This window comes from Pseudopodoces humilis, chromosome 7 (assembly GCF_049639895.1).
Source record: "Pseudopodoces humilis isolate 2021_Gansu_Grassland_sample_001 chromosome 7, ASM4963989v1, whole genome shotgun sequence".
Taxonomy (NCBI): domain Eukaryota; kingdom Metazoa; phylum Chordata; class Aves; order Passeriformes; family Paridae; genus Pseudopodoces; species Pseudopodoces humilis.
The window spans coordinates 1065569-1087480 of record NC_142206.1 but is presented as its reverse complement, the minus strand read 5'-3'; the positions used below and the strand labels follow the sequence as shown (position 1 = coordinate 1087480).

Below are 21912 nucleotides of genomic sequence, written 5' to 3'. Positions count from 1 at the left end.
CAGCCTCCTTCAACGCACCTGCCTGTTGTGCTTTTCTCAGGCTAAATCTGGATCCAGGAGTAAGTAACAAAAGCTCCTCTGGGAATTTACTGTCATGACAAAGTGGTGGAGGTGTAGGTAAGGCACTGGCTCTCCTCCCTTTTCCCCCGAGGCTAAAGAAATGATAAATACCAAGCGCTTCTAGCATGCACCTTCAGCAGGGTTTTATCAAATTTATTTATCAAAGTAAATGCTCCATCTTAGAACAAGGGAAACATTTATTTTAAAAATATTTAACTGTCTAATACATTACACTTTAACAATATTTATAGTAAAGGATTCTTACAAGAAAGAATAAACAGCTTTATGGTACAATTAGTATAAGAAATATCCACATGGGGACTGTTTTGCAGTGTAAAAACACACCATACATCTGAAATGGTCATTTGCATATAAAAGCTACCACTGATGCCAGTGAGTTGCACAGTGATTTAAAAAAAATTTCAAACAACAGAATCCAAAATATACAAGTATTGCAAGCTATACACAGCTAACCAAATCAACACAGAACACTGTAGCAGGTTATTCCACTTTGTCTGAAGTTACACATGGTAGGATGAGTCGCATTCTGACACAGCTTTTATGAAGTTCCCACATAAAAGCCTCTCAGTCCCGCGAGTTTCACAGACTGCAGAGCTCCACCAGTAAATGCACTTGGCTGTTGGGGTGCTGGGTCATTTACAAGGGCCAGGGCAGGTCGCTGAAGTCCACGGGGCCGCCGAGCCCCGCGTCGGCCTCCAGCAGGCTCATGATGACGGCCATGGCCGCCTCGTCGTTGCTGGGGCTGCTGGAGCCCTGCTCCGTGTCGATCATGTCGATGCCGATGTGGGAGTTGTCCCCTGCAGGAACACAGCCAGCGCTCAGTGGGGCTGTCCCCGGGCTCTGAGCTGCCCCTGGGGACAGGGGGGACGGGGCTGACTGCTGCCAGCCCCACGCTGCACTGCTGGGCTCCCTCCCACTGCCCCCGCGAGGGCACCGAGCCTTCCACGCCCCACCCGAGGAAACCAAGCTATTAACCAAGCCTACGGAATAAACCCTACAGGACAGAGGCCAGGTGCCTCTCTGGGCACACAGAGCTTGCTGTGGGCTTTGTGCTCAGAGCCAGCATCCCGCTGCAGTGTCCCTGTGCTGAGCTGGGAGGGAGGGTGCTCACCTGGGACTCCACTTACCCAGGATAGAGGAGTTGTCGGAATACGGGTACCCAGAATTATCCTGGATTTGCCCAGACAGCAGCCCAGCTGAAGAAATGTCTGGAGTGCCACCATTCAAGATCTTGAAAGACAAAACAGAAGTTCTAAACCAGCACGAAATGGTGTGTTAATAAGTCTTCAATTGTCCAATACCAGAATTTTTAATAGGGGGTAGATGGACTTCCCAAAATACCCATGTGGTTAAGAATTGTTTATAATAATTTCTAACAATCTTCTACACCAGGAGAATTATCAAGGGGGTGCTGAAAACACCCAACCCTCCACCTGTGCTTTTATGCCCTGCCAGCAACCACTATTCTGAGCACATGTTGAATACTGGAGGGTAGAAGAAAGAATAACTAGAATTACTAGAATTGTAATGCTAGTAATTGAAAATCTGTTCCAACTTGGGAGTTTTATTTCAAGAACAAAGAGAGCTGGGAATAGACAGAAATTTTTATATTTAAGAAATAGTTACTGTCTGTTCCAGTACAATTCATCATTTCTGAGAAAAAAAGGTTTAAGTAAGCCTGAGGCAGTGCACAAGGATCGGGGTAAGTGTTCTTGCTTTGGATGAAACTTCCATAAGCGTTCAGAGATTGCTGGAAGCAGCCAGGACAAGTGGCTCAAATGGCACCCGAGTGCTACTCAGGCAATCTCAGAGCAAGGCAGGAGCTCGGTGTTGACTTCACAAGCACCTCTCTGTGCTCCAGCAGCACGGAACCAGCCCAGTCTGTGCTCCAGCAGCACGGAACCAGCCCGGTTCGGGCTCCAGCAGCACGGAACTGACCCAGTCTGTGCTCCAGCAGCATGGAACCAGCCCTGTCTGTGCTCCAGCAGCACGGAACTGGCCCGGTTCGGGCTCCAGCAGCACGGAACCAGCCCTGTCTGTGCTCCAGCAGCACGGAACCGGCCCGGTTCGGGCTCCAGCAGCACGGAACCAGCCCAGTCTGTGCTCCAGCAGCATGGAACCAGCCCTGTCTGTGCTCCAGCAGCACAGAACCAGCCCTGTCTGTGCTCCAGCAGCATGGAACCAGCCCTGTCTGTGCTCCAGCAGCACGGAACTGGCCCGGTTCGGGCTCCAGCAGCACGGAACCGACCCGGTTCAGGCTCCAGCAGCACGGAACCAGCCCTGTCTGTGCTCCAGCAGCACGGAACCGACCCGGTTCAGGCTCCAGCAGCATGGAACCAGCCCTGTCTGTGCTCCAGCAGCACGGAACCGGCCCGGTTCGGGCTCCAGCAGCACGGAACTGACCCAGTCTGTGCTCCAGCAGCATGGAACCAGCCCTGTCTGTGCTCCAGCAGCACGGAACCAGCCCAGTCTGTGCTCCAGCAGCACGGAACCAGCCCGGTTCGGGCTCCAGCAGCACCGGTGGCACTCAGTCGGGCACAGCCGGCGTGCAGCAGCAGCACTTCCAGCGTTCACCAGCACGAGGTGTCAGAGAGGTTTTGGAGGGGAGGGAGGGGAGGAGAGCCGATCCTTGCAGCTCTGCTGAGAAAATACAACCTGAGGGGCAGGGGAGTGTCCAGGACCTGCTGCTGGTGAGCACCGCAGCGCTTGGGCTCTGCTTTCCCAGCCCAGCTGCCAGGAGCTGTTCCCTGGGCACAACCCCACGTTCCCTGAGCGTCCCCAGACCGGGGGAAGCTTTTACCTTCTTCCCTCCTGGCGAGGATGTGTCGGGTGGGGGGGTGCTGGTGATGTTCAGGGGACTCGAGCCACAGCTGGAAGGTGATGAGCCTCTTATCCTAAAACACACAGAAAACAGGGCATGGGTGTACAAGAGACTCAGAGACTTGGAGTTTTAAATGCTGACTTTGGTATCAGGTGCCAAAAGCATGAGCTTCACTTTTGTAATCTCCCTTTTTCAGTGTTCCTCACAGCCAGACCAACAATCCTGTGTAAATCCAGCCTGTTTGGTCTGCAGCCTTTACTTCCTCCCTGTTTTATTCCTGGGCAGCCTTCACAGAAGAGTCAGAAGGAAAAGGTCCTGGCAGCTAAGGAAAGGCTCCTTTTTGAGTATTTCTCTTCAATTTCCACCAGCTACGAGTTCCAGCTGCCTCAGTCACAGTAACCCAGACTCCTCCAGTGAGCTCCTGTTACAGAAGTCCACTGGACACTGGAGTGTTTGTAACTCATTGTTCATCTCCATTTTCCATAGCTTGATCAAACATCGTTAATAATGAATAATGTATTGACAACAAATCTCCAGCCTAAAGGGAGGAGGGGTAGTTACAGAGAAAAGCAATGGAAATGGGAATCTTCTCCTTGGCAGAGTTCCCCTGGGAAAGCTGAACAGAAGGCAGCTTTGGAAAATAGTAACAGCTGCTGAAAAAGGACTGGAACTAACCCAGGGTCCGAACTGAAATGCAAACACGGGTGGAAACTGCACTACTACACTCACTTGGGCTAATTAATTAAATGTTTCACAGCTACTGAAAGGGATGGTTAAGCTTCAAAGTATTGGCTCAGCCACATTTTCCTTCTTTTCCTCTCTCCCCTTTTTCCTACTCCTGCAGAGAGGAATGAAGCCTTAGGGACAGGTCTGCTGCTGCCTTCAGTGAGGGTGGAGGGAGTCTCCTGCCTGCAGCAGGAACAAACCTGTGGGAAACAGACTGGATGTGCTCAGCACTGCAGCTCAGTCCGGTTAAATCGCTACCACTGCACAGCTGCTGGCTGAGACCCCTTTTGTAGGGAAGGAAACAGTTCCCAAGAGGAGATCTGTGAGGAACAGGGATTTTTAGCCACCAGAAATGAAGTGGTACCCACTGAAAGCAGCTGCTCACGCAGGTGAGAACTCCAGAGGCAGCTGTGGATCCCCAGAGTCCCTCAGTGACCCTGTGCATGGCCCAGCCCCACATCCTGACTGCCATGGGAAGGCCCCAGCGTTGTGTCCTTGCTCCAAGAGCTGCAGGGGAGCTGCACAAGCTCATCATGCACATCTAACAACTCCAAAGAGTGAAGGGATTGCACAGAAACAAACATTGCTGCTCTGGCACACAGTCAGCAGCTTTGGCATTTGGAGGTTGTGCCACTCACAGCCTCAAGTCACTGGGAAAAGAACAGCCTGGAATAGATTTTTTTCTAGGTAGCTGCTCTTTTTAACTCCTGTTTCTGGTGAACAGGCCATCATCATCATCACCACTGCAAAAAAAATGCCAGCATCAGTCTTGCAACAGGGAGCTGCAAGGCTGTAACTTGATGCCTTCCCTGTGGGGGCTGACTGCTCAGGGATGCTGAGCAGGAACCTGGAGCTGTCTGAGAAATAGAGTTGGATCATTCCTTATCCAGCTTGAATAAATTGTTCTTTCAGAGGAAATTAAGGAAGTCTAACTCCTCTTAAAGAGCAGTGAAAAAACAACTTCCACACCATTTTCTCTCACCTGTGAATCTCCATGATTTCTTCAGCAATCATTCTGCCTATTTTACCTGCCCCAGCTCTTGTTCCACCTGGAATTCCAGGCACAGTGGGATGGGTCCTTTTGGGGCCACCTGAAACAAGCAGGAATTTTAAGGTCAGAGAAAAGCTTCCAAACCTTCTCCACAGGGCAATTGTATTTAGGCTTTGAGGAGCTGCAGGACCTTCTGAACTGGATTTATTGGCAGTTCCACCAACTGGTGAGTGGATGGAAATGGATGGATGGAAAGTTTTGGCTTGCACTGAGCTGTGCTGGGTCTCAAATGTCCCTCTGTGCCAGCAGGGGCAGAACAGACCCCAACTCTTTTAGAATCTGGCTGTTCTCTCTCAGAATTCAGCACCTGGTGCTCCCTCCTGTCCAGAGCTGCTACAGAATGGCCTTGTCAGACCTGCCCTCTGCCCAAACAGGCTCTTCTCCACACACAGCATCTGTTCTCTGCTTTTTGTGAACAACTTGCCAGAGAATATTCCATTCAATATGGGATGACTGCAAAGAAAGCCCCTGGCAGGTAACTGCAGGAATCTCAAAGTGGAAGGAAAAGTGAGGTCTGACCAAGTTGGGAGCCGGTGCTGTGATGTGATTTCACACTTGCACAGCACTTGGGAGGTTGTCAGGAAGGAGCCTGATACACTCCAAGCAGAGAAGAGCCCACATTGAGAGGGCAGGAAAGGCCTCAGTGTGGATAATTGTAAATGGAGAATCCTGCCTCTGGAAATGCATTTTTAACAACAGCAGCCCTCAGCAGGTGCGGCTCAGAGCTAAACCTGATTTTCCTGAGGCTATTGAGCAGTGCAGAAGGGCAGCCCAGGTGTGCAGGCAGGAGGAGCTGAGGCCAGGCAGGGATTCCCTGAGCACAGGAGTTACCTTCTCCAGGCTGGAGCACGCTGTCCATGCTGTGGGGGGACGCTGCCAGCTGGGGAAAGGCCGCGTCCCCGCTGTCCAGGACCGCCGTGCTGCGGAGGGCGAGGGTTAGAAAAGTCAGTCAGAGAAAACCCTACAGGTAGAAAACCCTAATAAAGTGATTAAAAGCCAAGTCATGCAGCCAGAGCTTTGGCATGGGGTGCTTCAGGGTTTCAGCAGTGTGTGAGTCAGTGTCACCCCTGTGGCTGACACCAGGGCTGGATTAACAACAGGAATCAAGCGCCCTGTTCTACCCCAACGTGTGCAGAGCTGGACCCCAGCAGCTCCTCTCAGCACACAGCTCCTCTACAGCAATTATTCTGCTGAGAAGTCACCTCAAGAGGAAGGAAAAGGGGAGGGGAAATACCTGCCAAAGCAAAGAAATGCACGTCCCTTAAGTCCCCACAGAGACCAAATCCCAGCTTTGCCCCAAGCAAGAAAATATTTCTATTTTCTGCAAGCTTTAACAATTTAACAGAAATTAAATTACTGCAACTGTTAAACCAAACCCCCTCTCCCCAGGGTGCTATCTGGAGAAGACACCCACTGAGATACAGAAGGTGTGCACGTATTTTAGGTCAAATCTCCCAGGAGAAAAGGGCCAAGCCATGGGCACTCCCAGGCTGAGGGAAGAGCACTTACGAAACCACCGTGTTTGTGGAGACAATGTATTCTACTTCTTTGGTCCAAGGGTTCATGAAACTGAACCAGCGACTCCGCAACGTAATAAAAGAGCCATCTTTTATTTTAAACTTGTAGCAGTTAGTCGTGATTTTTTCTCTTGTCTGCAAAACTGAAGAGAGGCAGAAAGCAAGTCATTCGTGTCAAGCAGGCACCACAACATCAACACTGCCCTTGTCAGGGAAAAGCCAGTTTATTCCTCCCCACATCCCTCAAGAAAAATGCTATTCCTCCCTCATCCCACCCATCCTGAAGCTCAAATATTCCCTACAAATCCATGCAAATCCATAATAATCACAGTGCTTGGCACATCCAGCACAATGCTCTCGACTAAAGCATTTGCAAACAGCAATACCCAAATCTTTTCCAGTCTGTTTGGTTTCCTTAACACACAACAACTGCTCCCAATACTTTGAACAAAATTTCTCTGCTGAATTATTAATAACTGTACCTTGTCTGTGACATTCTGCAAGATGTGCTATATCATCTTGATGAAAATACTCGTAACACGAAGTACCTAGAAGTTCCTGGGGTAAGTATGCCAGGATGGCTGTTGCCCTGGGGAAAGGGAGGGAGAGGAAGAAAATAAAGAGAAAGAAAAAAATAAAAGAATCTTTTCAAGCTGAGGTATCAGCCAGAGATTCCTAAAGCTCACACCGAGGCTGGGTAAGGCTCAAATAATGCAAAAGGGAATTTTCAGCTTAGAAGGTAAAAAAAAAAATAAATTCCTTGAGAACACTACTTTAAATTCTCAGGTAATTAAAAAAGTACCTAAGAGCCAGAGCCCTCAGGCATTACATCTGACCTACCAGAGGGGATGTAAGACCTTCTGAACAGCTTTGCAGATTTGCTGTAATTTTGGGGATTTAAGCCTGAAAAAAGGGGCCTTGTAGCAGCCACAAGGTAACATGAAGCTTTCTGCATGAAGTGCCACTGCAAAACTGACATCAAAGGTTTGGAGAACCCAAGGGTGGGACAGAACAGCACCACACCAAACTCAACTTGGATTTTGTATATTGCTTAGAAGAAAAAAATTCCTGAGGGAGAAGCGACAGTTCCTTGAAGAAACTGATCCTTGAAGAAACTGAAGTAAGTGTCACAATTCCAAAGTATTCAGTGCAAGTTAAACACCAAGGGCAATAAGGAAAAAACCTAGACCAACACCTCTTCTGGAATCTCAAAAAAGCCCAAATTAAATATTATAAAATGTAGAAATTAGTACATATTAGCAATTATGAATGAGAACAGAAAGAGAAAAGCTGCAGCACAAAAATCTGGGGCATTTTTGTACATTCCCAAACACAGCAGGAGAATTCAGCAGCAGCTGAGGACACCCCAAGCCCTCCTTGACAGGGAGAGCTGACGCCCTTGGAGAAGGAAACAAGAATTCCAGCTGAGTTTTGTCTGGTGAGCCTTATCCCAGGACACCTAAAACTCCAAGCAAACTGAGCAAAGCAATCTCCCAGAGAACCACCAAGCAGCAAAACCACACCTGTCCTGAAAATGGAAGGGCTGGGAACCAAGTCAAGCTTCTCTGAGTGTTTTCCCCAAGAACTTCAGCAGCCAAGGCTTTTGGCAGCACTGCTGTGGTGGGACACACAGGCAGCAGCAGGGAATTTGTCCACCCTTTTCCTCCCACTGCAGGATGAACAGGTGCTGTGGAAAGGAGAACCTGCACCAAATTGCAGACATCAATAGACTGGGTGCATTCAATATCTGACCATGTTCTATTATGCAAGGGAGGAAACTGTTTGGGTCCTTCTGGAATTTCATCCTGTATTTCCTTTTTTTCCTCAGCTCGCTTCTCCTACTTAACAAAGCAGCTCTGAATCCTGAATGGCATCTGCATAGATAATAAACTTAATTTTACTCTCAAATTCACCATGCAGACCAATTAGAAGCCCTGAATAAGAAAGAGGGGAGATGATTCTCTTTAAAACTCTGCTGCCATTCCAGCAGTGAATTGTTAAGCAGTTCCCTGGCTGTGGCTGCCTAATCCACAGCTGGGATTCTCCAGGAATCATGCAGTCCATGAGGACAGAAAGGGGCACAGGGAATTTAGGAAGTGTTTCTTTCCTGAGTTCCTTGGACAAATGATAAATGAACAGAGCAAGCCTATAGGAACAAAACAACCTGACTTGAAAATAAATGGTTTTCAGCTTTTACAGGTGCCTAAATATTCTCCAGGAGAAGCAAGGATCATTGGATGTCAACTTCAGGCCTACAGATGAGGCTTTCTTCTAAAGAAATTCCCTTTCAAAGAGCCCTTTGAAGTATCACAGACGTCCCAAGGACTGTAAACAACAGCTGGAAAGCAATTCAATAAAAGCATACGTGTTTAAATCCAATGGGTCAACATTTCCTGAGTCTCATTATTTTAGAAATGCCTCAGAACTACACATCAGGGGAATATGCCTGATCTTCTGAAAATAAAACTTGTCTATAAACAAGACAGAATGGCATTTTGTGAGCAACAGAAAGCTACAAGTGCTCCCCCAGCTCCCAGAGTGAGCACCAGCTCTGAGCTTTCCATCAAATTAAAACCAAAACCACCCACCAAACCTAGCCAAAACCTACAAATCCAACCACCCCAAAACAGATAGCATAAAAAAAAAATAAATGCATATTCTCCATACTGCACTTCCTCCCATGACTGTCCTCTAAAGGGGACTAAAGCCCAGCTGAGTCTCCCCTGAAAGCAATTCCAGCAGGTTCTGTCAGAGTCAGGAGTTTGGGGCTTTTCTGTGTCTGAAGCAGCTGAGCCAAAGGCAGAGGGAAAGTGGAACAGCCTCATCTGGGCAGCCTCAATCCCTGGTGCCAAGGAAGGGAAGCACACACCCCCTCCCAGAGGAACCTCTCCATCAACACCCTGCAGCCTCCTCCTCCTCTGCCCTCCACCACCCAGCAGTTTTCAAGAAAGATTCAGGCCACCTGTGCCTGCCAGTGAAGAAAATCCAAGCCTTTTCTTTTGGGAAAGGAAAGAAGGAGCCTTTTAGATAAGAGATGTGTGTTTGAAAGCAGATAGCACAGGGGCACAAGGTTTCCAAGAGATAACCCTTGTGAAAAGCTCTCCTTGCAGGCACACAGGGTCACGGGGAGGAGCACTGAGGCAGCAGAACGTGTCCTAGTAAACAGTTACATAAGTGTACGTGCCAGCAAAGCCTAACCCAGCTCTGCAGCCTCTTAACTCAACCTCTGCATCTGCAGGAGGCTGCAAGCAACACAGCAAGCAATCAGGGTCCAGTTTCCAAACATTTTCTTCTGAAGATTACGCACATTCATAATCCCCCCGCTCCCAGGAGCTGGCAGAAACCATCCTGGCGTTTTTCTGCCACGTTCTTGGAAGTTTGGGGGATTTTTTTTTAAATTTCATCAGTCACACTGAATAAATGTGTAGTAACAGCTTCGAGCTGCACCTCAAAAGCCAGCCCAGCTTGCAGTAAAAAAGCTAAAAAAGGGCAGCAATTTTATTTTTATTTTCACTGCTGCAAGGAAAGCTGTCCATGAGGCAGTGCCCCAGGGTGGAAGTTGTTAGTTATAAATAACTGCAGTTATCGGCTTTTGCCAGCACATACTGACTTTTGCAAATTATTTTGCTATAGTACAATTTGTAATCACTTCTAACTGCTTTTGATAAAATGTAATTTGTGGCAAATTCCCTGGCCCTGTGTAGTTTATGTATTTTGGTGTGATAAATATATTGCAGTTTAGACTCTTGCAAAATACTGAAATGAAGACTGTGTGCTGTGTATTAACTGTTGCAGAAGTAATTAATGCTTTTATAACCAACTGACAATGGTAAGAATAACTCAGAGAGTTCTGTTAAATAGATAATGGTGATTTAATGTAATTCTAGAATATCCTATCTGAATAAGAAAACCTTGAAAATAACCAGGACACCAAGAAAAAATTTACTACTGACTCTCTGGTTCTCAGGAAGTGTCAAACAAACAGAAGAGAGCATTGAGAAGAAATAAAATATATTGATTACTTTAGATTTATTTTTATACTGATTTTTTTTTTAAGAAGCTCTGAAAATGTGTAGAAATATTGTTTAATTTTTTAAAATTGTAAACAATTTGTTACAATATTTTTTAAAATTTTTTAAACTGTTTTTAAAAATTTTAAATTTTCCCCAAATATTTTTGAAAATATTTTTTTAAAAAAATTAAAAATATCTATTTAAATTTTTAAAAACATTTTAAATTTTTTAAACTTTTAGAAATTAAAAGTATTAATTAAATTAATTAATTAAATTTTTTTTGGAGTTTTTCTTAAAAATGGAAAATTTTTAACATTTTATTTTTTTATTTTGAAAAATTTTATTTAAAAAATTGAATATTTAAAAAAATTATTTTGAATATTTAAAAAATTTATTTTGAATATTTAAAAAATTTACTTTGAATTTTTTAAAATTTTGTAATTTTTTTTAAAAAATGATTTTTTTAAAAATTTATTTTGGATTTCTATAAAATTTTGCACTTCAAAAAAAAACCTGAATATTTTAAAACTTATTTTGGATTATTTTTAAATCTTGTAATTTTTTTTAAAAAAAAAACTAATTTTTTTTAAAAACTCACTTTGAATTTTTCTTTTCATTTTGTCTTTTTTTTTAAAAAAAAGCTTGAAATTTTTAATTTTTTTTTTATTTTTTTTTATTTGATTATTTTAAATTTTTTTAAATGTTTTTTTATTTTTTTAATTTTTTTTTATTTTTTTATTTAATTATTTTAAACTTTTAATTTTTTTTTAATTTTGAAAAATTTTTTAAATTTTTTTTATTTTTTTATTTAATTATTTTAAATTTTTAATTTTTTTTAATTTTGAAAAATTTTAAAATTTTTTTTTAATTTTTTTTTAATTTTTTAAATTTTTTAAATTTTTTTTTTAATTTTTTAATTTTTTTTAAATTTTTCAAAATTTTTAAATCTTTTTTTAATTTTTTTAAATTTTTTAAAATTTCTTTACATTTTTTTAAATTTGTTTTAATTTTTTAAATTTTTTTTTAAATTTAATTTTTTTTTTAATTTTTTTTTAATTATTTTTTTAATTATTTTTTTTTAATTATTTTTTTTTTTATTTTTTTTTTTAATTTTTTTTTTTTTATTATTATTATTTAATTTTTCTAAACATTTTTTACTTATTTCTTTCCCAAAGATCCTTGTGGCTGGCAGGGGGATGCTGACCTCTGATCCACGAAGACGAACTTGCCGTCGATGGCGTGGCGGGACACGTACTCCGTGGGCTTGACGCGGATCTCGCCGTTGGCCGGCTGCGGCACCACGTGGGGATGGAGCCTCCCGATGGCAACCAGGCAGCTTAAATTGCATCCCTCGTTATCTGGCTCGTTATCCTCGTCCAGCCCCATCTTGGTGGGAGGCCAGCTTTTCAAGTAGCCCGTGCTGTGAATCGTGCAAAAGCTCTTGCGGTCTGCTGCCAAGGGAAAAGGGAAGGGAAAATCAACCAACAGAAGGGGTTGGGTCGTGGCTGCAGCTCTGGAGAACTTCAGCTCCGTTCTGCCAACAACAGCTCCTCTCCTACCTGGGGAATTTGGGATGCTCTGCACTGGGGGTGTTGAGGCTGGAGAAAAGGAGGCTCAGGGGGGACCTTGTCACCCTCTAGAATGGGCTGACAGGAGCGGGGAGCCAGGTGGGGATCGGCCTCTCCTCCCAGACAGTGGCTCAGGATGAGAGGACACGGCCTGGGGCTGCAGCACTTTCCTCACTCAATCTGGACACGATTTTCTGAGCCTGAGAGGCTTTTCAGCCTCTCAGTGGCTGATCTGTTTCACAAGGGAAAGGCTTTTGGGAAACTTTTCTCTCTCAAGGACTGCTTTCTGTAAATAGGTCTTGGTTCTCAAAACAATGTTGTACAGACGTTCTAGAGGTGTTTTTCTCTTGTCCCACCAGTGGGATGAGAGAGGTGTTGTTCCTTGTCCCAGTCAGGTTAACCTGTATAAGAACACCTCATAAAACCCTGAAATAAAGGCTTTTGCCTCCATGGGATTGAAAAACTCTGCTGCTGTGACTGAACCCATTGCTCCCATTTCTCTAGTGACAACTGAAAGGATTGTCAAGCCTTGGAAGGGGCTGCCCATCCCTGGAGGTGTTCAAGAAGTGACACAGCACCTGGCTGGTGAGGGGATCTTTGGTCAAAGCCTCAATGCCCTTGGAAACCTTTTCCAGCTCGAATGACTCCGAGATTGGGAGGGATTTTTCAGCACTCCTGCTGTAATGCAGCTAATCTCAGATAATCCAATAAACAATTTCTCTTGGCAAAACTGCTGTTTATGCTGAAGGATCACATAGCTCAGACCAAGGTTGCTCTTGGAAATTTTGAGCAGAAATTGCATCACATCTTACTATTTCAGCAAAGGAGGCAAATTACCCAAATGTATGTATGAAGGAATTAGTAGATTAATAAATAGAAAACCTCTTCCATCTTACCCTGAGGCTCCTACAAAACCCATTTGGTTTGGCAGAGCACACACTGCCTGGGGTGTACAGGGGACAGCTGTACACAGGGGTGATGATGGAGACTTTGCAGTGGCCAGCAAAAGTCAGTATCCAAGAGGAGAATTCCTATTCCTCAGCACCGAGCAGGCCTGCAAACTCCAAGGAAAATGACTTTCGTGGGGAGGTGGAGTAAAAGGCTTATCCCAGCTACACAAACCAACCTCCTCAGCATCCAAGCTGAGCCTGAACCTCACAGGGAGTTGGGAGTTTGGTGTGTTCCACAGATTACCCCAAAACGGCCTCTGTCCTCTTGCTGTTTGTCTTTTCACTTTGACTAACACCAAATTCACAGTAGTCAAAGAAGAAACCTTCACATTTGGGCTAAATATACATTTCAACGTGCCCAGAGTAATAGCCTGCAGATAAAAAACATTACCACCACTGCTAATGCTACCAGCAAATATTCCAGGTGTAGAAATGCCAGGTTTCCAGTACCCAGAAGGTACCAAACCCACAGATGAACTTAGAATTACATTCATTTTTTGAGGTGGATATCCATCCCCACATCACTGGGCAAATATGGAGCAGAGAACAAGGAGCACTCCCCTTTACTGGAGACACTGGCCAGGTGGTGGAGACCGAACGTGATCTGACCGATGGCTGGAGATGATGCAAAACCCCCCAGAACTGTTGGCACAAACTGCCTGACAAAGTTTGAAAGAAAGCAGAGTGGAGAATTTAGCTTTAAATGCTGATACAGGTGTGTAAGAGATACTTCAGGGGAACGAGGAGGAGCTTGAAGAAGTAACACACCTAGACATAGTTCAGAATCTTAACAAGAAACATCGATCAACGTAAAAAATTTAACCACTGCAAACAAGCAGTATAAAAAAAAAAATAAATAAAATCCTGACAGCCTTGGTAATAGAAGCATGAAGGTTACCTTTCTTCTTTGAGCAGGTTGAAGGGAAATCCTTGTCTTCTACTTTGACAGAGGGCCTGTTGCACTTCATCCTGCAGAAGAAGGAGCGGCGCGCTCCGGAGCAGAGCCGCGAGGGCCCGGGCGTGATGTCCGTCTTGACCGGGAGTCCAGCTGTGCAAGAGCGAGGGAGGGAGGGTCAGCTGCAGAGAGAACTGCCCCACAAACCCCACCCCACACTGCTTCCACCTCATTGGGCCTTGCAGCTCCTGTTTCTGAGGTTTTGGGGTGTGTGAGCGGGCAGGACCCAGCTGACCACAGCACACTGCCGCTCCTGACTGCGCTTTCTGCTGGTACAGCACTGAGGAGAGCTCGAGGACACGGGGCTCTGAGTGCAAGAGACTGGACAATTCCACACAAGGCCCGTGATAAACACTGCCATTTCTCTGAACTGGTTAAAAATAGAGATTACTTCTCCATAACCAGAGCAGAATTCCATACACAGTCACTCAGGAAGCTCCTGGCCCTTCAGACTGGCGCTTTTCTATCACAACACCCTCCCAGAAAACACACAGAGCCAAAGAGCCCCATGACAGGGCAGGGATAGGAGGAGGAAAAAAGGTAGCAGGGACCCACACGGGAACTGCAAATCCCCAAGACCTCCAGTCATGTCTCAGAAGTCTCTCCTGCCTTGCAGAAATTAGTGCACACGGACATGCCCTGACAACAAATCCTGACCTTTACCATATTCCCACAGTGGATTATTTTTCTGTGGGAAAACCAACCAAAAGCCATCCCTCAGGTGCCAGCAGGGCTCTGGGAAGCCATGGAATGCTCCCATGGCATGCATCAGGAGCACAGGTATCAGCAAGGCCAGTGCTCCAAGAGCCGATGGAGGATTGAAATCCCACTTTTCCACCCCCTGCCAGGCCTGCACGGGGATATGTAAAATCAGGCAGCTGTCAACATCAACTTCCCAGGCCTTGTGAGCTTCTAACATAAGGAGGAAGAGAGCAATTCCAGTGTTTGAGTGGGAAATGTGGCTCCCTTACAATTCCACTGGAGTGAGGTGATCTCCAGGAGGTCAGGCTGCCCTGCACCACATGCCCTCCAAACTGCTCCCCCGTGGTGTGAGTACAAGCTGTGCTGAGTTACTCATGCCGAGACAAAAATAAATACGTGCATACATCCTCATACTCTTCACCAGTATGACTTCTTGAAATTCTACCAATCCGTCTATCATAGCAGATGGGAAGACTGTAATTCATAGTATTTATTTTTGCCCTAACTTTGTCAGAGGCATACAAAAAAAAAAAAAAAAAAGAAAAAAAAAGCAAACCAGGAGGCAGCACTGGATATTCATGCTTGACAACCGATGAAACCAGGAGCCAGAAAAAACTTCAGCTGATTCTGCTGAAGCCTCCAGGCTCCCTGCCCTCGAATGATCTCTCTCAGCTTCAGTTCCTGAAGTTGAGCTGGTGGCTTCTGTGAGCTGAGATCCAGGAGATTTCTGCTCCTGACAAGCATGAGACTTAATGACCTGGAAATCTGCGGTTGTAAGATTCCACCTTCCACTTAAGCAGTGCAGACTCTTGTTATGAGAGGGAATTAAACACCCACTCACCCCAAGAGCAGCAGAGATACAGAACTACTTCAAAATACCAGAGTGGAACAGAGCTAAGAGAGATGGCAGGAAATGATTCCAGAGTTAAAAACCTTCTGAGAGAAAGGCTGGGTCATTGATGGCAGTCAGCAATAAATAAGTAGATAAATCAAATGAATCCTCTATCCTGGCTGACAGGTAAGGACCACCAAGACAATACTGAGAGTATTCTGACCATTTAGAATGATGGATTAGAAGAGAGGCTTCACATGTTCAAATGCTCTCTCTGGAAGAGAGAGGACACCTCACAGGTGAAGCCAGTTCCAGCAATGCCTCTGTGCCAGTGCATGCCAAACCAAACAGCTTCCAGGTACCCCTTTCACATGTGTTTTTTTTCTTTTTATTGCTTCTTCCTGTCTTTAAGCTACAACTTCCTTGGCCTGAGACATTCCAGACAGCATTCCCCACATCTGACAAGAGGCAAAGCCCCAGCAGCAGTGACTCTAGATGACATTTTTCCCCAAATTGGTAACACTCACTTTTTGCGTCTATGAGTCTTTCTCGTGGCGCGGTGTCAGAAGAAGAGAGCTGCTCCTTCACTTTGGCAATGTCTTTAGGATGGAGATAATCAAATAAACTTTGACCAATCAAATCATTCTGTAGAGATTGAACATTCAGTCAAAAAGTAAAATAATGGCTCAGAATATTTTCTTCACTTTAGCATCCAGTATGAACAATCCCTTTGCATATAGGTGCAACCAAGGAATATCAAACATCCAGATCCAGCCTCATTGCAGGGAGTTTGGACTGGATGACTTTTAAAAGGTCCCTTCCAAACAAACAATTTTATGATTCTATGATTTGATGGAAGGTTCTTCTCTGTGTACTGAAGTTATGACTACATTACACAGTAATTTCCGTCATCGTTTTCAGTACGAGTTTTGCAGAACTGGCATGCTCAATTCCTCCCCCCCCAAATATTCTGGTTTCTATTCAGTCTTATTTCTTCTACCACACATTTGAGTGAACAAAATCCCAATTGCAAATGCTCTCTTTCATTATTCACATATGAATAGAGATTTAGTATATACCTAACTAAAGTCTGGCTGAGGAAAACTTCTGAAGCCAACAGAGGTTTTTAATTTGATGAGGAGTGCAGATGACAGAAAGAATGAAGATTATTTACACAATGCATTGTCCAAGTTAAGCCTTATGTTGAGCATATATTAAAAACCTGGCTTTGGTGTAACTGCTTTCCTGTTTCCATCAGTAAGCATGCAAGCAAAACCAGAACAGATAAAAAGAAAGCTAAGCTGAAAAATGCATGGGAAGCTACTGGAAGAACCCCAGACTGATGTTCCAATATTTGCTTACACTCCCAATCAGGTAATGCTTTTGCAAGCCTGAGAGTAAATCCTTGAGCAGGATGCATCTATCAGTGAATTAAATTTAGTTCCCTTTCACCTCCTTGCTTTGAATGGAAACCAGAAACAATCTTCTCTAAAGGCATGGCAGAGAAAAGCTCTCTCTCTTTGCAACACCTCTCAGCTTTCAAGACAGACTCTTCTCATACCCAGATAAAGGCAAAACCATCAAAAAGCTCTCAAATCTTTTAATGTACTTAAAATGGAAAAGAATACCTGACTGTAGTTGAGGATCTTGAAGACAGATTCTGAAACAAACAGTATCTTTCCTCTGTCACAGCCCACAACAAAAAGAAATCCATCTGCTGCCTAATTGGGGGTGGGGGGGAAAAAAGTCAAATCCCAAGTTATACATCCTCACTGCATCGTTATAACCTTTAAAAACACTTGGTGTACAGTAGAATTTCTACACTAGGAGAGCTGCCTTAACATTTAGAGGTAACTGAGTCAACAGGAAAAATGTGAAATTACAATGAAGGGGTTTTTTGCATCTGCAAACATTTTTGGCATCATTCTGGGCATTGTGCCCAGAATGTAAAATAACTTTTATGAGAAGAAAGAACCCATGTCTTGTCCAATAATATTATGATTATGTTTAATAATGCCTTCAAATTAAAATGTTATTTTAACTGTACTTATAAAAGCTCCTCTTTTAGAAACCAGCCATAACCTGGATATTTATTTCTGTGCCTGGAGGCAACTAATTCTTATTTGCAAAGTACTGTCTTTCAGTCACACACAAGCATGCAGGAATAGGCCCCAATTATGTATCTTCAGAGTCACAATGCTGCAGAAATTAAATTCTGCCTATGCTGCACCTGGACACTGCAGTGCTTCAGCAATTATAGGGCCACCAGAAGAGCTTAACTAGTGACTACACTGTAAATCAGTGTAGCAACAGGCAGCCAGACTAAGTCATGTTACATCAGTGACCTCAATAAAAAGGTGTTCATTGTATCACTGTGCACTGAAAATCATGGCAAGGGAACCCAGGGCAGCAAGACTGCAAGGAGACAATTCATGTGATTTGGGTTTGTACATTCAATAACTGAAGATTCCAATACTTCTCATCTAAATCACCCTCTTCAATCTTTCTGCTTAAATTAAGAAATGCTAGTCATCATAAACTCACTGACTCTGTGAAGCAGTCTCCAGATTTCTTAATTATCCTCCATAATCAAAACATCTTTAAGCTGAGATACAAGGCAGAAAAATACCAGTGGTGTGCTTTGGGAGAGCTGTAGTCACATATTATTAATATCTCTTAATTAAAAGCTGGAACATACCCTGAGAATGAGATGTTTTAATTCATCATCTGATAGAAAAGCAGGCTTGTAGTTTGCTTCTGTATATGGGTTTGTAGCACCTGAAGAAAACAAACAAACAATTCCCATATCACCAACACTGCACACTGAAATGAGCAATTTTCCTCTGGCTCCTTCTTATACTGTTGTTCATTTAAAATGAACTTATTTGGTTTTGTTTTATTATCAACATGAACTCTGCTGGTATTAACTTAAAATAGGATGAAGCTTTTTTTTGCTAAGACACAAGTACCACATTAGGTAGAAATGCAAATTAAATGCCTCTGAGATATAAAAGTATTCCTTGACGTATTTTTGAGTCCAAAGGCTGCCCTTGATTTATGGCCTAGTCTCAGAACTAGAAATTATAAAAATAAGATAATAAAGAATAAAAACATTCAGACTATTTCTTCTCCTTATAACTCAGTAAAACATAGAGCTCATGTAAACAAACCATCACTTGGGAATTTACAAATCAATTTCCTCCTTCCAAGCCAAAGATAAAACACAGCATTACAATGACATCATCTTACAATTCCAAAACCCCCAAACTGGCAACAAATGAGGCAGCTATTTATTAAGGAGCCATTCTTCTCATTCCATTCCCTTCACAAAGGCAGAGAAGAGTCAAATTAGTGACCACTGAAGTGTTATGAAGTATTAACCCCATCAAATGACAGTGGCAGGGAAGTTAAGCCTTTCAAAACCACGAGATTAAATATGACTGAAGGCACCAGCTCTCCTAGAAATGAGAACAATCACCAGGATCTTTTTTTACCATTTGCTGCATCCCTTTTTTTTTTCTCAGTGGTGCATTTCTTGAAGGCTTAAGCTTTTGACATCAGCACCAATTGCACCCAAGCACTGATTCACTCAAACAAAGCTTTAGGAACACCCAGCGATTTCTCACAACCTCAACTCTCCCAAACCTGTGTGTTTCCCTTCAAGGGCTGAAAAAGACCAAAACTGAGTTTTCAAAGCACTCTTTACTCTTTCACACAGAGCTAAAGGTACAAACACAAAACCTCAGAAGTGCTGTGGGAGTATCATACCTGCAATCCAACCTCTCTATCCAACAACTTGGTACACTGCCTGCTTAGAGCAGCGCTCAGGGCTGCACCAGAACTAACTGTGCACTGCCCTCAAGCCCTTTGTTTCCTCTCCCCACCTGCCCCAGCAGTGCAAGCTGGCAGCAGTGATCAATAGGTCAGATGGTGGAAAATTATTCTTTTCTCATGGCCAAGTTCCCCCAGCCACACCAGGGTATTTACTGGACCATCAATGAGTAAGCTGTGAGCACCAGATGCTAAGAAAAGGGGAAGACTCTTCCCAGAATGAGCTAACTTACTCCTTTTTGGCAAAAAAAGGGAGAGACAAAGCGTGGCTTTGGGGAAATGCCACTTGGAACGGCCCTGCAGCCCCAGGCAACTCACCACGAAGCGTTTTCATGTGCTGCACAGCCATCCTGAGCACGGTGAGCTTGTCCAGCTTGCGGGACATGGCGTTGCACGTGGGCACCAGCGAGGCCAGCTCGTCTATGAAACTGTTCATCTTATCCCTGCGCCTCTTCTCGATCTGACTGTGAGCCTCCCTGCACACACACACAGCAGGGCAGCGTCAGGACACGCAGCACTGCCCAAAAACAACCTCCTCCAAGGGACAGCAGAGCTTCTCCAGCCTTTTGATGGGAGTTACTTGGGTAAGGACCCGTTATAAGCAACAGGAAAGGTTGCAGCACAAAAGCTTCTGGCTTGCCAGAAACCACACCCAGCGCTGGTCAGGTTTGTGTTTTCCCATATTAAGATTCACTGCTAGCACTTTCACAAGTGGAAAGTGATTTTCCCACCTATGGAGGTTGAAAGAAGAAAGATGAAGAATGTAACACCACCAGAGATTTATCTGGCTTCAATTTCAACAGCAGTGAAGTGACTGAAACCAAGTAACTCACCAGATCAGTTGTTTCACTCTATGCAAACTGAATGAAAAATGTAAACAGTGCAAGATATGGAAAGATAAGAGAAGGTCAAAGCTAGAAAAAGGTCTTTTCAGAAGGAACACGCACAGATAATTCATACATGGCAAAAAGCAAGAGACAATCCTTTTAAATGTACGTGTTTAGAGCATTACCTTGCATTTTTTATCCTGCCTTGTTGGTCTGCGTACTCCAATCTGTTGAGAAACGACATCACAAAGTTACAGCGTTGAAAGCACTCAACCCAACTCTTTCACTGCATCTCACATCCTACTGATCCTCCTTAAGATCAGTTTTTTTCAGAATCTGAATGTTTATTTAACCTTTCTAGAGCACAGCTCTATAACCCTGTGCCTCAGATGTGGGGATGCTCTAGCTTGTCTGCTCCATGTTGTTTAAACTAAGATTGTTTAGATTATTGCTTCACCCCAGCAAAGCAATAATCTGGGACCACAGTGACACTGAGAACAGGCATCCACAGTCAGGATCCTGTGTCAGAACTGAGATTTCAGTGACTGTATCAACAGTACCTTCCATGTTGGTCATCTTTATCTGTATCCATACCTTCCCTGCAGAAACAGAACAAAGCAACACATCACAAATCCAGCAGCGCTGGCAGAACTGTCATCCAACTACCACAAAGCCAGAACCAAGTACTCCTGCCACCTCTAAACCATAAATACAAAAATAGCAGCATGAAAACAACAACCTGGAAGGACTAAGGAAGCTGGGTGTTTTTTTGTAACATTAAAACATTTTCTTAAATTAGTTGTGTCTCCTTCAGAACTCACTAAATGGCACCATTTGATGTGTTTGACAGTAAAACATGCTGCAGTTCAAAGATATCATCTGTTAACAAAAATGTTTTTCAGTTAACTAGAGGAGGGGGGGGAAAAAACCCAACTTAATGCAGATGCCTGTATGTTCTGTAGCTCAGTTTGCCTTACAGTAGTTGATTTTGGGGTAGAAAATGGTAATACACTAAATTAACACACCACTGGAGATGGCCCCATGCATGGAGAGAATAAAAGTCTGTGTGAAGCTAACCAGGCACACTGGAAATTAGTACAACCTCCAGTGTAGATACCTGGCTTGCTTTTGTTTCAACATGAGGAAAAGAAATAAGGAAAGAAGCACAAAGAATAGAAATAATCCCCCCTTATTACATTTAATATTGCAGCCACATGTGCACAACTAAGCAGGAGAGGAAAGTGTAACTTCTCATAGTTGTACTTGATAAAAAAAGCTAAATGCCCTTGACTACACATCTTTTTTTAGACAAGACAATTAGGAAGAGAATGTTTTGATTTATGTAAATCTGTACAACTGTGCTTAAGTGGATATTCCTAGGCCTGCTCATTCTGGTTTAATTTCTACGCATGAATTTTAAGTCTATGGAAGCAAAAGGCAGGGAAAAAACACTGGGCATCTTTTTCCAAGTGAAACCAATTACTGAAATATTTATACTTACTCAAAAGGAAAGCCATCGAGTCTGAAAAGAAAGAAAAATAAAGTACACCATATATAGGAAATAAGAACAACATCTTACATTTTCTGCTGAAATTCTCAAGCTAATTCATATTCTATTTGAAATGAAAAGCACAATGAAAACAGGACAATAGCACTGAGCGTTTTCTAAAGAAACAAGCTTGTTCAAATTAATCTACTTTCTGAAAGAATAATTCTGCTTTTTAAGAAAAGAGAGCACAGTTCATTACACTTAACGTGAGAAACTAATAAAACAACTAACCTAAATTATGTTATGCAAATCATTGAGATATTGTTTCATCTTCAGAAAGGAAAGATCTGTGCTTTATGCGTGTTGTCCTTGTGGTTAGATAAATGGGATTTCAGAGGACTCTAAGGCCAGAAATAAAACATAAAAATAAAAATAAAGTATCCCAAGTTTCTCAGTTTTTGATTCTTGCCCAGCAGGGCAGATGCACATTTTGTTTTAGTCTAAAGTCCCAAGCTGAACTTTATACAGACTTTATCATATCACAAGGAA

General features: G+C 43.5%; 1 protein-coding gene across 12 annotated transcripts in view; it reads right to left on the bottom strand.

Moving 5' to 3' along the window:
- Positions 1 to 192: 192 nt before the first annotated feature.
- Positions 193 to 21912, bottom strand: part of BMAL1 (basic helix-loop-helix ARNT like 1) — a 48199-nt gene continuing 26479 nt past the window's right edge. For 4 of the 12 annotated variants that reach the window (XM_005531566.3, XM_088057473.1, XM_014260205.2 and 1 more), the window contains exons 4-19: positions 21376 to 21396; positions 20435 to 20473; positions 20060 to 20101; positions 19366 to 19523; positions 17915 to 17994; positions 16845 to 16937; positions 15744 to 15861; positions 13626 to 13775; positions 11414 to 11660; positions 6679 to 6785; positions 6189 to 6339; positions 5511 to 5599; positions 4611 to 4719; positions 2882 to 2975; positions 1209 to 1311; positions 193 to 878 (exon numbers count right to left, since the gene is read on the bottom strand). In XM_005531566.3, coding sequence (XP_005531623.1) covers positions 718 to 878; positions 1209 to 1311; positions 2882 to 2975; positions 4611 to 4719; positions 5511 to 5599; positions 6189 to 6339; positions 6679 to 6785; positions 11414 to 11660; positions 13626 to 13775; positions 15744 to 15861; positions 16845 to 16937; positions 17915 to 17994; positions 19366 to 19523; positions 20060 to 20101; positions 20435 to 20473; positions 21376 to 21396 — 1762 coding nt within the window. In that variant the 3' untranslated portion in view covers positions 193 to 717. Of the gene's footprint in view, positions 879 to 1208; positions 1312 to 2881; positions 2976 to 4610; positions 4720 to 5510; positions 5600 to 6188; positions 6340 to 6678; positions 6786 to 11413; positions 11661 to 13625; positions 13776 to 15743; positions 15862 to 16844; positions 16938 to 17914; positions 17995 to 19365; positions 19524 to 20059; positions 20102 to 20434; positions 20474 to 21375; positions 21397 to 21654; positions 21765 to 21912 lie in introns of all 12 variants that reach the window. The other 8 variants (XM_014260211.2, XM_088057474.1, XM_088057477.1 and 5 more) reach the window with 8 other exon arrangements.